The sequence below is a fragment of the Fusarium coffeatum genome (genome assembly GCF_003316985.1).
Source record: "Fusarium coffeatum strain FIESC_28 chromosome Unknown BRIP53273_contig_186, whole genome shotgun sequence".
Classification (NCBI taxonomy): Eukaryota; Fungi; Ascomycota; class Sordariomycetes; order Hypocreales; family Nectriaceae; genus Fusarium; species Fusarium coffeatum.
In genome coordinates, this window is record NW_022157979.1 from 113,628 (window position 1) to 128,583 (window position 14,956).

The 14,956-nt window shown below is 45.7% G+C and overlaps 4 protein-coding genes across 4 annotated transcripts; 2 read left to right on the forward strand and 2 right to left on the reverse strand.

Moving 5' to 3' along the window:
* Positions 1-1,063: 1,063 nt before the first annotated feature.
* Positions 1,064-3,055, forward strand: FIESC28_08156 (uncharacterized protein; the record flags this gene model as incomplete). Its single annotated transcript, XM_031162295.1, has 4 exons — positions 1,064-1,124; positions 1,204-1,547; positions 1,600-2,405; positions 2,461-3,055. 4 exons carry the CDS (start codon positions 1,064-1,066, stop codon positions 3,053-3,055), a joined length of 1,806 nt encoding a protein of 601 aa, XP_031013686.1.
* A 2,361-nt stretch (positions 3,056-5,416) lies between these two features.
* On the reverse strand, positions 5,417-6,259 carry FIESC28_08157 (uncharacterized protein; the record flags this gene model as incomplete). The annotated part of the gene is made up of 1 exon (XM_031162296.1): positions 5,417-6,259. The coding sequence occupies one exon, from the start codon at positions 6,257-6,259 to the stop codon at positions 5,417-5,419; it is 843 nt and encodes a 280-aa protein (XP_031013687.1).
* Positions 6,260-9,106: 2,847 nt separating this feature from the next.
* On the reverse strand, positions 9,107-9,549 carry FIESC28_08158 (uncharacterized protein; the record flags this gene model as incomplete). Its single annotated transcript, XM_031162297.1, has 2 exons — positions 9,107-9,166; positions 9,220-9,549. The coding sequence occupies 2 exons, from the start codon at positions 9,547-9,549 to the stop codon at positions 9,107-9,109; spliced, it is 390 nt and encodes a 129-aa protein (XP_031013688.1).
* Positions 9,550-12,010: 2,461 nt separating this feature from the next.
* FIESC28_08159 (uncharacterized protein) lies at positions 12,011-12,814 on the forward strand (the record flags this gene model as incomplete). Its single annotated transcript, XM_031162298.1, has 1 exon — positions 12,011-12,814. One exon carries the CDS (start codon positions 12,011-12,013, stop codon positions 12,812-12,814), a length of 804 nt encoding a protein of 267 aa, XP_031013689.1.
* Positions 12,815-14,956: the final 2,142 nt, after the last annotated feature.

The following is a 14,956-nucleotide window of genomic DNA, read 5'->3' on the forward strand; positions in this document are numbered from 1 at the left end:
CCGGCTGCTAACTTGTTAGGGACCGAGATCATGGCAGAACAAGCTGCAAGGCTTGACGTTGTCCGAAGGATGTCTGTGAGACGCCGGGTTGAGCACTTCTACAGTCACCTGCCAAACTCTACCATCGACTGGGAGCTTGATGCTTCGTATACAGCCTGTCTTGTCGTTGGCATGCCATGCCATGGCCGGGATTGCAAAAGGAGTCACTCCTTGGAGGCTCTAGGTGGATGAGAGGAATATTGTCTAAAGTTTAGGCTGCTAAAGTAAAGTAGCCTAAATGATAGCCTAAGCTAGCCTAAGATGGTCAAATTCTTTCGTCTCTTATGCTTTTGGCAGACAACTCTTCTGATACCCTGACGCTTGTATAGCCTCTAATCTATCAGCAGTAAAATGGAGCATTTATAGCTTGTGCTCGATCATCTTTACGTGATACTTGTGTTCCGAGGCGAGCGACAGATGACGACCAGATCTCACCATTCCCTCCCAAGAACCCTCGACTTGAGCACACTATAGAAGGTCATAGTGCCTCTGACCTTTGTCTGCCGCTCATCATCGATGGAGAAGACTCAGAGAATAAGGTGCGGGGTGTTTAATTGAGGAGCGATATAGATCGTGGGAACCAATGGAATGGGGATAGATCTTTAGCTAGGGAAAATGAATGAACCGTAAAGGTTACATTAGACACCCATCGTCTATGCTTAAAGGATTCACGAATCAGAGCTGAGCGACCTTTACTGATGGGTCTATATCCGTATATTCGAGCGAGAAAGTTATGATACGCTGACGTGAGCGCTTGATAAAGGGATTTGATCCTTCGGTGCGTCTACAGAGGAGAAACTAGCGAGTTAAACGCTGTAGATTCCCCGCGAAGGATGCACTAACGACCCTACGCATGTCTGCTTACAGGGGTTTACAGGTCGCACTCGCATTACTGAGTCCGAGAAATTACAGTGACGCAACCATTCATGCCGATAATGGACATTCTGAAAAATGGTTAAAGGAAATCACTTCCCTCGAGTGTTACTACACTATTAACTCATTTTATTCCCAGGGAACGGTCATCATGGGTATCTACAAGCAGCTGCCACCTGAACTACGGGAAGTCGATGTTATCATCGCTGGAGGTAAGGCCAACTGGCATAATAAAAGATAATCATTACGCAGCTTTCATCATACATTGTTATAGAGCTAACATCTTCGCAGGCGGCACCACGGCGTGTGTCATTGCATCACGTCTATCCGACGCAGATCCTGGACTCTCAATCCTCGTTGTAGAATCCGGTCCTGATAATTACAATGAACCAGGCATCGTCCACCCTGGCTTATTCCTGGGAAATCTTCTACCCACCAGCAAAAACAACACTTTCCACATGGCCAAAGCATCTGACGATATTGCTCAACGGCCGCTGCCGGTGCCTGCTGGAAGAGTCCTTGGCGGCGGTTCAAGCATAAATACCATGGCATATGCTCGTGGCCAAGTCTCGGATTATGACAGCTGGGACAGTCCCGGCTGGTCGACCGACGAGCTTCGTCCCTATTTGAACAAGGTGCCTCATAAGCTTCCCAAACCATATGGAATTGGAGTTAATGCGCCTTTAGTTCGAAACATACCAAGGTGATGGTGTACAGGAGCACCATGGCACATACGGTCCAATCCATGTATCCGAAGGCTCGCACAGATACAATAAAGCATTGAATGACTTTCTGAGCACTACCGAAGAATTGGGATGGAGTCAAAACAAGGATCTTCAAAGTACTCAAGCCGGTGCTATCGATGGTGTACAAAAGTCTTTGCGCTACGTTTCTAAAGATGGAAAGCGCCAGGATGCTGCGCATTGCTATCTGCATCCGAGATTGCGCGATGGAAAGCATCCGAATTTACACGTGGCAGTCGAAACCGAAGTCGTGCGCGTTATCTTTGAAGAAAAGTCTGCCGTCGGTGTCGTTTGCCAGCCAAACCCTGAGTTTTCTTCAGGGCAAGAAACAACTGTCAAGGCTAGAAAACTAGTCATCGTTTCTTGCGGAGCGTTCGGATCTCCGACTTTACTCGAGCGATCAGGTGTTGGTCAAGCCGCCTTGCTCAAGCAGTTTGGTATACCAGTAGTGGAAGGTCTTCCGGGCGTTGGAGAGGGTTACGAAGACCACCAAGCTATGAACTACGCCTACAAAACCAGCCTTGAACCCGAGGAGACTAGCGACGCGGTTGTCTTTGGATACACGGATCCTCAGAAGCTGATAGCGGAGAACGCGCCAGTTCTTGGTCACAATGGTCAAGAGGCAGGCCTCAAGATTCGTCCCACTGATGAAGAGGTATCAAGTCTAGGACCAGAGTTCCAGAAGGCTTGGGATTTTTATTTTAAGGAAAAGCTTGATAAGCCACTTGCTTTGATGGCGTTTATTACCTGGTACGTGAATCAACTAGCGATTTGCAATCAATCACTAACGCATGGCTCCGTCTAGCTTTCCAGGATACGATCCTGAAATGCAGCGAGAACAGTACCTCGGCATGTCTGTCTTTACCTCGTACCCTTTTTCACGCGGGCATGTTCATATTGGGGGCAAGTCCCCTTCTGATCCTGTTGACTTTGATGCTGGATTCTTGGCAGACACAGACGCTATTGACGTCAAGAAGCATATCTGGGGCTACAAGAAACAAAGGGAAGTAATGCGCCGAATGGACTGTTACAGAGGTGAGTTTGCATCTTGGCACCCGCCCTTTCCAGCCACGTCCGAAGCAGCATGTGTCGAAGTGACGGAACCATTGGGAAAGAACGTTCCGCCAATTCGGTACAGCAGCGAAGATGATGCTGTTATTGAACAGTTTGTTCGCGAGAAGGTCGGGTCTTTGTGGCATAGCATGGGGACGTGCAAGATGGCTTCCAGGAACAAGAATGGAGTGGTTGATGAGAGGCTTGGGGTTCATGGGTTGAAAAGGCTGAAGGTTGCTGATATGAGCATTACGCCTGGAAACGTGGGTGCTAATACTGCCAGTACGGCGTATGCGATTGGCGAGAAGGCAGCCGATTTGTTCATTGAGGAGCTTGGACTGCTTTGAGCGTGGTCCATTCGTACCGTCCTGAAAGCCTAAGAGACGAATTAATTTAGTTACCTTATGCTATCTTAGACTAACCCTTCGGTTACTTTGTTTTGGCGCCCTAAGGCTTAGAGCACAATCTTTCTGGTCCTACCCCTGCAACTTTAACTTCTACTTAAGAATAGTCGAGATCTCCTTATCTGGCACCAGGGGCTTGCTGTCGGAGTTCTTAACAGAGTCTGGCTACTCCAGCCAGAAGGCATACTTCTGAAAACGCTGAAGTCTCAGTCACGATCGCGCGCATATCAAGAGATAATTAGGCAAAAGATTCAAGACTGACAAGAGGACTCGGACAATGAGATGTTTGCAGAGTTTGATTAAGTATAATTGGAGTTTGTAGTCAAGTAATTGGGGAGGGGTGTTAATGGAACTCTACTGGAACTCTACTGGAACTCTACCGTACTGAAACTACTGGAAGACTTAGAGTGAAAGAAAGCAAGTGATAGTGTTGGGGAGACAGCGGTTGGACAGACCCAAAATCTGAAAATGAACTTCTGCCTTTTGCGATGTGGAACAGACTTCAGATTCTAGATAGTGGGGCAGGAAACCTGGCTTTTGATCACGAACTTACCTCCTTTACTAAGCTCCCTTTTGGCATGTAGGACGCTCCAAGCTCAATTTAATAATTATTTTTGATTTCTTTGTGTCAATTCCTATTGGTATCAATTTTCTCCTACCGTAAAAGCGTTCTCCCGCTGGAGTTGAGGCGGTCTGAAATTGACTCCTCGTCGCGATAGCCTCATTTGTGGAGGTTGGTGGTACTTTGCTTTCATGGTTCAATAGACAACCCCAAAGAAGTTTCAGAGTTCCAGACTTCTAGATTTTCACCTTTCTAAATTTCCAAATTTCCGGATTTCCAGCTTTCTAGACTTCCAGACTCCCAGTCCCAGAGTCCCAGTTCCAGAGTTTTAAAGTTCTGGAGCTCCAGTCTTAGAGTTTCAAAGTTCTAGAATTATCAGTTCTATTTAACTTGGTCATTTCAACTGTCCACATCTCAGCGCGCTTTTATTGCACCTTAGAGACTACAGAGAAGATGAAAACAAGACAAGCAAGCACTGGCACAAGTTCGTTATGCAAGTTGTTCTCCAACGAGGCAGATGATTCAAGTCTTCTAACCTTTTTAAGAGTCACACCTCTCAACGCGTAGTCTAAAGTTTAAATCAGCAAACGTCATGTCGACGAGGATCATGTCCATCCTCTTTCCCTAAGATGTATTAGAAACCCATTTATGTGATCTGGGAGTAGGTCTTTTGGATCGTACGGATAACGAAGCACATTGTTTACTGTATCCATGTCTTAGTTACTAATTTATTATTTCAACGATAGTTGTTTCCAAAGAGAGACCTACAGAAGTTTGTCTATGCTAACTTTAACTCAATCCAGGACACCAATTGACTTTGTTCTGCTTCTCAATTTCAAGATATTTATCCCCATGTCTTCCCCGTTCCCAGAAATATACTGCCACAATGGAATCCTTCGATCCCAGAAAACTATCTCATGCTGAATCACCAGCGCCTCAACCATAAATGCAGGTGGGTAAAATCCTCCTGCTACCTCTAGTCACGACATCGATGCCATAAGAAACAGTTAGAGTAAGGATTGTAGCACACCAGCGACAACTTCGGACTCAGTTGCCTATTATCGTTTATTAAACATTATAGAACTGAAAGGTCGAAACACCAACTCCTTAGAGCGCGAATAAATTCTCACGTTGTTTCACAACCTTTCCTAACGGTGGTATCTTTTGAACGGAAGTCAAGGGACAGAGTACTCTTCAACATGGATATACTATGCGGACCTCCCACTACTGTACATGGCAGTCAATACTAAGAACGACCGAGTTGCCATAATTTTACAGTCCGATATACGATTGAACCATCACCATATGTAACCAAGTCCAAGCAGTTGTATCAGCGCAATTCATTTGCTCTAGTGTCGATTTGTTTGAAGCCTGACGGACGTAGCAACATTCACATTATGAACCTAATATCTCAACAATAAAGGAAAAGAAGAAAGATATCACTAAGGCCAAGGGATTGGCAATGTAGAATCTCAGCAAAAACTCCATATTAAAACAAATACATAGGAAACCCTAAGTCTAGCAGTGTTTCTTCTTGGCCTTCATCCAGCACAACTACCATAGAAGAGAACAAAGAATTCTGTTGCACCAGATACATTGTTACCCTCCTTCCTTAACATCAACCATACAAAAGCCAGCCCGATCAACCATCATTCGCAATAGTCGCTGAAGGCTCACGTCACATAGGACAGAGTCACATGGGTTCATTTTTCCTTGCCCATGTTATGTTACTAGTCTCTGTCCTACTCAAAGGTAGGAAAGTCTTCGAGGTTGGTGGCAGTAGGAATGGCAGAAGTAGTTGTAGGCTCGGCGGTGGCAGTGGTTTCGGTAACAACTGGTAAAGGAGGAGCTACCGGAGGAGCAGCACCGCCCAAACCACCCAAACCACCGAGAAGTGGACCAAGAAGACCGGTGACGGCTTCAAGCTGTCTTTTGTTCATCTGCCCGGGCTTAAGACCGAGAAGTCCAGTGACGGCTTCAAGTTGTCGCTTGTTCAAGTGTTCAGGCTTCAACATCTCGAGGTCTCGCTTCCCAACCCCACCAAGGATACCGCCAAGTAGGCCAGTGACGGCATCTGCTTGGCGTTTGACCAGGTCCTCAGGTTTCAGACCGGCAAGAAGACCTGTCACGGGCTCGAGCTGCCGTTTGGTAACCTCGACAGAATTGAGGGTCTCAACAAGGGACTTGACGCCTTCAAACTGTCGCTTGTTCAAGTGTTCGGCATACAATTTCTCAAAGTCTCGCTTTCCGACCCCGCCCAGAACACCACCAAGCAGGCCGGTGAGCGCATCTGCCTGCCGCTTTTCAATTCCGGATCCCGAAGGATCGAATTCATCTCCGGTGGGGAAGGCAAGAGCGGTCGTGCTGGCACCCTCTATGAAAGTAGTGGGTTCGGGTGCGGTGACATCAGCGGTCAAGGCCTCAGCTACGGCCTCATTGATGAAATTGTTGACTTGGTTGACTGGTGGGGGAAAAACTTGACGCTTCTCTGCGTAGTGACTCTGCTCGTCCGGAACGCTGCCAGCGTTTAAAGGGACAGCCACAGCGTTGCTCAAAAGCAATGAAATGATAAAGACAGACTGCATCTTGAAGTACTTCTGAAAACTTTGGTGATATAATAAATGAGTGTTACACAAAGCTACTGTGCTTAGTTGTGATGAGAATGGTTGTGTCTTCTTGGTAACCGTCCTCATGTTTTATATGTAGAGAGCCATTGTATCTCGAGTGGATGAAGCTCCCTGTGATCTGCAGAGGAAAAGGGGCTTTGCCAATAAGCAAGACGCGCGTTGGAAGTCTACAAGAATGTAAGATTACTGTGAATCATTCCAAATGCTGATATTCCTCTCTTTGACAAAAGGAGCCATGTAACGAAATAAGGGGGCCTAAATGCAAGTGGCTGCAGCAATAGCTTTTTCACAATAATCTAGCTATCCAAACCAGCATGTAGGAATTTATCGCTAGCGCAATGTAATCAGATTACGATAAACTAAAGATGTAGATCAAGGGAGAAGCACATATGCCTATAGTTATTAACTATAGCTTAAGGGCAAATATCAGCATACGCGGATCTTTCTGAAGATGATGAATTGGCATTGAAAAAGTGAAAAGGTTTTTGGTTTATTGCAATTTGCGAAGAAGGAGCATATACGATTAAATTATCTCAAATCCATCCAGCGCCTAGGAGGAGGCTGCGGTAGACCGGGCAACACGACAAAGTGAATTCAATTAATCAAGGGACTTCTGGAATGCCAATTGCTGAGAATACTTGATGGAATAGCGCATTTAATTAAGTGCCTGGTGGAAATTCATTCTGAAACAATGCTCTAAAGCGACAGTTGGCGGAAAGAGACACGGCAGGTAATCGGTCCGGCCGAGTTTAAGGGGGTGTTAGACATCCAATTGTATTTGAACTACCTACTCCAAGTTCTTGGTTGCGGGTCAGACACGGCAGATAGAACGCCTCCCTTGCTAGAAAGCCGTTTATTCGTTTTAGTAAGTCTAACTACCGTGCGCAAAAATTATCTACACCATAGCCCATGATCCTACCAGTTAACCCTTGCAATTCGTTTGATTTCCCTACCTCTGGTAATGCCGTCATTGGAATTGCGAAATTTAATGGATGCGTGGTTACTCAGCCAACTATTTTGTAATTGTTGGTCATGGATGCTTTGTTACTTGACAATGACAAGTCAGCCCTGTACCGGCTATCAGGTTTGTCAATACAGAGTGCGTCACAGCAGTGAGCTCTTCTAAAAGCCGTTGTAATCTTCGATAATACAAATACTCCCTTCTTCGTCAAGCCTTTTATGTAAGGTTGTAGAACAGGCTTGACATCCATCTTAACCATTACAATCTTGCTTTAAGTGGATCGGCTAGTACAAGTTTCACTGTAAGTAAAGAACAATAAGCTTTCGTGAAGCATGCCCTTTATGCAAAGCGACCGTTCAAATCGATTAATGTATCCCATACATTAATCTGGAAATGGTTGTCCCTTCCCCACATTCATATGCTGTCAAGAGGCCGTCGCTGACTAATTCCTCCAGATCCTTCAGGCGTATGGCATCCAACGCAACAATCTCCCGATGCCAGGGTGTAGGTCGGCAATTGACAGATACCTTTGTCGACAGTTACTTCATGAACTACATCGTCGCCCTCGCTGCCAGAGCCGTCCCCTATATCCAGAAGGGCCCGGATTGTTCCAACTCTAGCAATATATTGATTCCGACCAGGAACCCTCTGCCTGCCTTGGATTTATTCGTTCGCATTCTGGTGCTGGAACTCAGATTGCCCCGAGTTGTTCTGATTGCGTCTGCAGTATATCTTGGTCGTTGGGGGCTACGATATCCTGGGGCGTCTGGAGTCATCTCCAGCGCTTCACATCGTTTGGTACTTACCTCTATGGTGATTGCAGTTAAGCATCTATACGATGACCCTCCGTCGAACATGCGATGGGTGAGGTATCTGCAAAAAATCAATATCCACTACTTTACGATAAAACATATCAATTGTATGGAAAGGGAGATGCTATTTGACCTTAAATGGGAGATCCAGATCTCCCCAGCGGACGTCCGTAAGGTCTCAGAGCCTGTGCTATTTGTACTCGGGAGGGAGCTTCTTGACTTTGCTCAACTGTAGATGTTTTACGGGGTTGTTTATTGAAATGAGAGTGTTAAGGTGGCTGAGAATATGTTTTTATCACAATTAATAACTAATATAGCTTTATGTATAAATATACTTGGAATGCGATAGGTATTTATAGCTTAAAAGATTGCTTGTCAGTTTCTTCGTTTCCCTCCACCCGTCAGCATTGCTCAGGCCAGAGCCGTATAATTTGCCGATCCTGCGATATTAGTCATGCAACTTGAAGGGACTCTGATTACTTCCATAGGTCAAGTTATTCAAGCTAAGCAGAGCAGCATAACCAACCATCAATAGATTACTGTATACTTATTGCCAAGTCAGCAATTATCACGTTTCAATTTCAAGACTCTTTCTATTCCGTCTCGAGATTGTATGTGAGGCTGTGACAGATCCAGCTTCAGTAGTGCTATGACCTAGATTATTCTGGAAGTGTGCAAGTAAAGGGACAGCAATCACATATAAGACACATTAAAATATCGCATAACAATATGATAGTTCTGATTCTAAGGTCTACAGCGTGTTTGCGAATGAAGAACCTGACAAGCTGTATAAGTCTGTCGTGTGATGCATATCGTTAACGATTCATTTTCTCAACCCCGATAACCCCCCTCCATCCAATAAGATGATAACACAATTAATTCCAGCGATGACTGTTGAGAGGCACCCGATAACAAGAAGGTAAAGACTGGAAGGCCGCCAAACAGGCGTGACCGAAACTCAATGCAGAAGCCGCAATTATGCTACAATGCCGCGATATCTGGAAGTATGCATAGCCATTGGAAGCGAGACGCCTAAAGAAGGCTGCTGAGAGCAATGCAAGGAAGGGCGACGTTGACAAGACCTCCCTGGGCCTAGATTAAAATTGTTAGTAAGCATATAAGTCAGATGTGCTGAGAAAACTTACGTTGGAGCCACTGTTTTGGCAGCAGGCCGCGTTAGCTTGACACTCCTTGTTAAGGAGGCCATTGGCAATGGCGAGAACGTCAACCTGGAGCTTGGAGCACTGATCGAACAGGCTCAGGTTGTTGAGGATACCAGCACCGTTGCCAATAGCGTTACCAGCTGGGGTGTTGGTAACCTTGTTGCAGCAAGTGACCGACATGTTGTTACCGCAAGCGTTGTTAGCCTGGGCGACGGTGATCTGGTCGATGGAAGGGTTGTTTCGGACATTGTGCGAAGGGGGGGCAGCGGCCACAGTGGCGGCGAGGAAAGCGATGATGGTCATGTACTGCATCTTGAAGGTATTGAGTTGTCGAAGACGAAAAAGTATTAAAAAATTGAAGGGTTATCAAAGCGAATGATGAGCTGAGTAATGCTAGAATGAAGTAATGCTGAGTGATGATGGAGAGAGACTTTGATTTCGTGGGTTGCACCGCCCTTCTTATACGTGATCTACGATTGTTTCTTGGCAAGGGAGAAATGTACTGATGCAGGAACTGGCTGCGTGCATTCCCCTGCATGATCCAGATATCAAGTTTAGTTGGAATAAGGATAGTGCAGCTAGACTCAGACATCTGTTGTTGAGGTACAACTTGGCTAACATCATCCAAATGAAAGAGTGCGTTGCTTTGGTTGGGTTGAAATTCCTCCCCGAATCTTCCCCTACACATCGTGGCATGAGAGAGGTTGGAGTAAATTACAATTGGGGACCACCCCAGGTCAGAACATGGCCGGGCCCGTTTTACATCAATTGATTAGACTTATGATAATTTATTGGTATTATTCACTTCCTTGAGGACTACTAATTTTCTAGTTATTATTCTTAACCAGTTCGGTAATTATCTACTTGCTGCTACCCTACAAGCTATCCCAGCCTCTAGCAGTCTAGCAAGTGGACCCGATATAATGCTGACTAACCTACGGTGATTAGCCGATGCGTCTGGTATCGCCACATTATTACCATGTACCCGGGTCTGAGCATAACGCAAGGGAGAACCACATGCGGAATCCAGGTTCCCAGCTTCCCTTTCAAAAACGGTATTCGGTCCGATCACTGTCCCAGACACGGCACATTAGTGAATCACGGCACACTAGTGAGACAAGGCACAGTGGTGAGACTTTCAGCCCAGAACTCACATTTTAAGTGGTCGCTGCAATTCTCCGCGGACTGAGTACCGACGATCTTGCCAATTCAGCCTTGACCGGCACTTCAAAATTGAAACATCCGAGATCCCGTGGTAAAGGGATGTCCTTACTCCTGCCTTGGCCTGGCACTCCATAAGACACCATCGTCATAATTGATCATTCCATTGAATTATCAACAGCCCGGAAATCACTCCAAGAAGCCTTCGTGGTCACAGTATGAAGCTGATAGGATTGATGAAATGGTGAGTCTCCTATGTAAGGAATGAATATCCTGCAAACGTCCCTTGCCTTAGATCGTCGAAGTCGAAGGGCGAAGTTCACGGGCAAATTCCGACGATGCGTCTAACTGTCAGGGTCAGTGAGGTTCCCGCAACGCTTCATCAATAATTGACACTCTTTCTCAAGTCTCCAATACGACGCCTCGAAACAAAAGGATTTACAGCTACATCGATAGTTATTATAATCATAGATAACTTTAAATAATAGGGAAAACCGTATCTAATAGAGTCTTTCAGTTAAAACCTATTAGTTAAGAGGAAGCCTTTATGCTTTAAGTTCTATACTACCCTAGAGGAGTATTTATCTCTGTTTGTACACACTGAAGGAACTAGTTGAATGGAAGATCAAGACATATACTTTGATAAGAGTATATGCTTTTAGGAAGTACTTTATTATAGGTATCTTTAATAATTAAAACAAGCCTATGTATCATCAATTGTCAATCCTTCTTTTCCGCCGTTGCACTAGAGGTAGTTTAATCCAGATAACGCATCTTACTTGAACAGAGATAGTAAAGCATCGACATCGGAGAATTACTAAACGATTTGTTTCGTGAAAGAGAGAGCACGCTAATTGACGACAGCTTGTTCATTCCAGCCATTCTCAGAATTGATTATTGTGTCACCAGCCGCCTTCCCAAATTTGGTCCGGCACATGTGACACTCCCGTGGCTAAGACATGGGACAGCCATCATCGTAAGGCTAGTGTATTCTTACCTGTTTTCAACGTCTTAGACATCCATGAGATCGAGGAAACCTCATGAAAGCATAGAGATCGATATCGCTATCTGACTTGGTGGTTAAGGCACTGACCTATGACGATTGAGATGTAATCCAGAGAGCCACATCCTTCCAACACTGCCGCTGGATCCACATTCCAGTATGCCGATTTCTCTTCAACATAAGCCAAGAAAAGTAGATTTGGTGCGGCTCATACCGGCCATCCCGCTGAAAACGGAAATAATGGTGTCTAGACGGGTCGAGATCAGTCGATGAAGAGTTCAGCTCGTAAAGTCAAGGTGAAAGCATCTGGGAAACACCACTATGGTTATAATATTCATCTTCTGACTTACTCTATAAGAATACCAGGTTCCAACACATAAAGCCTTGTTTCAGTGTCTTCACAAACCAGCAATGCACCACATTCGTTCCTAGGACATCCAGAGCCACCTTTGAGACGGTGGACTTACTTTCATTTAGTTCTATTTTGACTCTGGAATTCCCCAAATATCCATTCATTTCTGAAGACCTTTATCAAAACTTAGCCAAGTATTAATCTCGGCATCACTCTCGGTATCATTCTCAGAGCACTACGATACTTGATCCTTCAATATGGCAATGCCAGTTCAGTCACACAAGACATCGCATTCTCTACCCACCACAGATCTACGTGCCTCGCTGCATGGACGTCAAAGGCCTCGTTACCCTCAGAATTCCTCTACCTGTGGAACCTCTGTTGATGATCATCATACACGATCATCATCATCTCTTTCGTGTTATTCCGCGCCAGAGAGGTTTCAAAGACGCAATCTCAAGGATGAAGCTGCCGGCCAGCTTCGGTCCTTTTCTGCCTGCTCAGGTCGCATAATACGGCCTCCACTTCAACTCTCTCAACGACGTTTCCTCTCTGAGGGGCAAATCTCACAAGCCAGACCTGCATTTATCTCGACATCTCATTTCGATCCCCGCAGTCATGGAGACGTTGAGCCCTCCTCTCCTGCTTCTCAGGAAAGGCATTTCATGACTGCTCTGCACCAGAGGCAAAAACCTGGTATCGCATTTGAAAGTGACACCGAACTGGATAAGCGTTACACTTTTGGGCCTTTGGAACCTCTCCCAACGCCTTCTTCACGTTGGTCTGATTCTAGCTATGGCGAGGGAGGAACCGTCACTCCCGAGGAAGAAGAGCTTACGGACAATGAATCGAGTCACATCGAAATTGCTGGTATTGAGGATACCTTGTCACATTTCTCCATCATCCAGGCGCACCGTGTCTCAATTCATACCTGGGTTTTGAAGCCAACGACAATTGATATCAACCCTGATTCCCAATCAAAACTCTGTGGATGGAATCCAGAAAGTATCGTTGGACCTCCCTGTCCAAAGGAAGCTAAACGTTGGGGTATAATATTCTAGTACATTCTCCCATACATTTATCTCGAAATAATAAGAAGCTTTTGCCTGTATATATGTACGAATCTACAGTGATATCCGGATGTGATAGTTTGTGAAGTTGGTGGTATTAATGCTACATGTGTAGCTCATGATCTCCCGAGGTAATGGAAGATTCAAACAGGCATCGGTCCCATTTAGAAGAACTGAATTGTCAGTGAGACTAAACCCCTAACTTTCGAGCCATAAAACACAGCATCCGATGTACGATGATCCATCTCTATCAAGGCATCTGCGGTGGCTGACTGTACGGCTTGATGACTGACCTTCAAAAACCTTAAATTGATCTGCAGTGGCTGGATTCAGAGCATACATATATGACATATGACTACGGTCGGGCAAGAATCGCGTGATCTCCATTGCACCTGATGTATATCTCGAAAGTGCATGGACTCTGGGAATGTAGCTGAGACGGGGGCCACATACTACGTGCGAAACAGCCATCTACAATATTGTTTCGGTGATTTGTTCAGCCAGTAGTTCTCACTTCAGATTGGCCAGGAACGTAGTGAAGAATCAATTTTGTAGTCAAAGAAGGTCTGTGTCAAAACCATAGCCTCTCCGATATCTTAAGAAAGAATTTAGCTAACTGGAACCACGCCTCTGGCCTATATGATCTTGCTATAGAGATGATACACGTTGATACAACTATTCCTTTCTGGCGGTCAAACGATCTGGGTTTCAGCTCGGGTGACCACGTCTTAAAAGTCTTTTGGTTTCCTTCCTTGGGCGGAGAAACTCACAAGCCCGACATAGGGTCTCTTTTCTGTACTCCCACGGCGGTGACGTGTGAACATTATTCCTTTTGCAGATGTAACATCGCCTTGGGCGGATGCCGGACTGTTGGTTGTTAGATATGTACTTGTCTCTGCGAGATAATAACTCACAAGATTTGGTCCTGTAGGTCTTTCCGATACATGCTGTGGTCTCACCAAAGAATCAGACGTATCGATGATACCTTGGACAGTTCCAGGGCCGGATTTAGTATCAGGAGAAGGTAGAGGAGCATGAAACTGCTGTAGTAACTGCTTGACTATTTCCATATTTTGCAGCATATGGCTAACTTCATGCTGCCTTGGTAACCTTGCTGGAGAAGGTCTCCCTTGCGCTTCTGCAAATTCACAGAGTGTCCGTGACAGTGATTTGATCTGTCGAGTATTAATCCCTCTGTACATGATTACACAACATTGCTCTTACTTACTTCATTAAGTGACTCTTCATAGCTCCGATGACTTGTGTATCGGTCATGAATAGCCTTGTGCCTTGCCTTCGTACCTACGCCGTTAGAGACGGTATCAAACGGAGCTTTAGAACTTGTTGATTTCGGCGAAGTATGTCGAGTCCTATGGTCTACCACCTTGTTTGAGGCTGGTCGATTTACCTGAGCCATGGACATGGGATCTGAGATCAAGAAAGTATAAGACGAGTTGGGTAGTAGCTGATGGCTCAAAGATCGCTTCAGCTTCGCATGAGGGACCCCATTTCTAACAGGACTGATCTGGTGGTGAACGGCCCCAATAGAGGTGCATGGGCTGGAGTGGAGTGGAGCTGTCAAAAAGGCATGTTGGCGTTGATTGAACATCAAGTTGTTATGAGCTGGCAGGGGAGAATGGATGTTATCTGTCACATTTGGTGATTGGGTACGAGGTAATGTGACTGACGGGGAGCTAGAGCTGCAGCGAAGGCGGAGCAGATCATGGTGAAGAACCTCTGCTAACGGGGGCAGTGTCGGCAGTATCGATTGATCCGAGCGCTCTGACGGACGCTTTGGCTCCATCGCACAGACACTGTAAAATCTGATGGAGTGGTGGTAAGCAACAGGGACAGGATCAATGGAAAGGTCTGCTAATGCGCGATCGCAGTGTTGCTTGCTTCTTAAATTGACCCTGTAGAGCACATTCAAACTCGTTGGTGGCTTGATTGGACTGATGGTATCCATGCATTAGCCAAAGTTCCGTCAAGAGATCTGATCGACGATCAGAGTCACTTGGCTGCATAAGAGGGACACGGCACAGGATCTGACAGCCAAGGAATTTTTGTAAATTTCCGCTTCAGGCTATTGATGAAGAGGTGGGGAGGGGGGCGGGGGGGGGGGTGTTCCTTGAT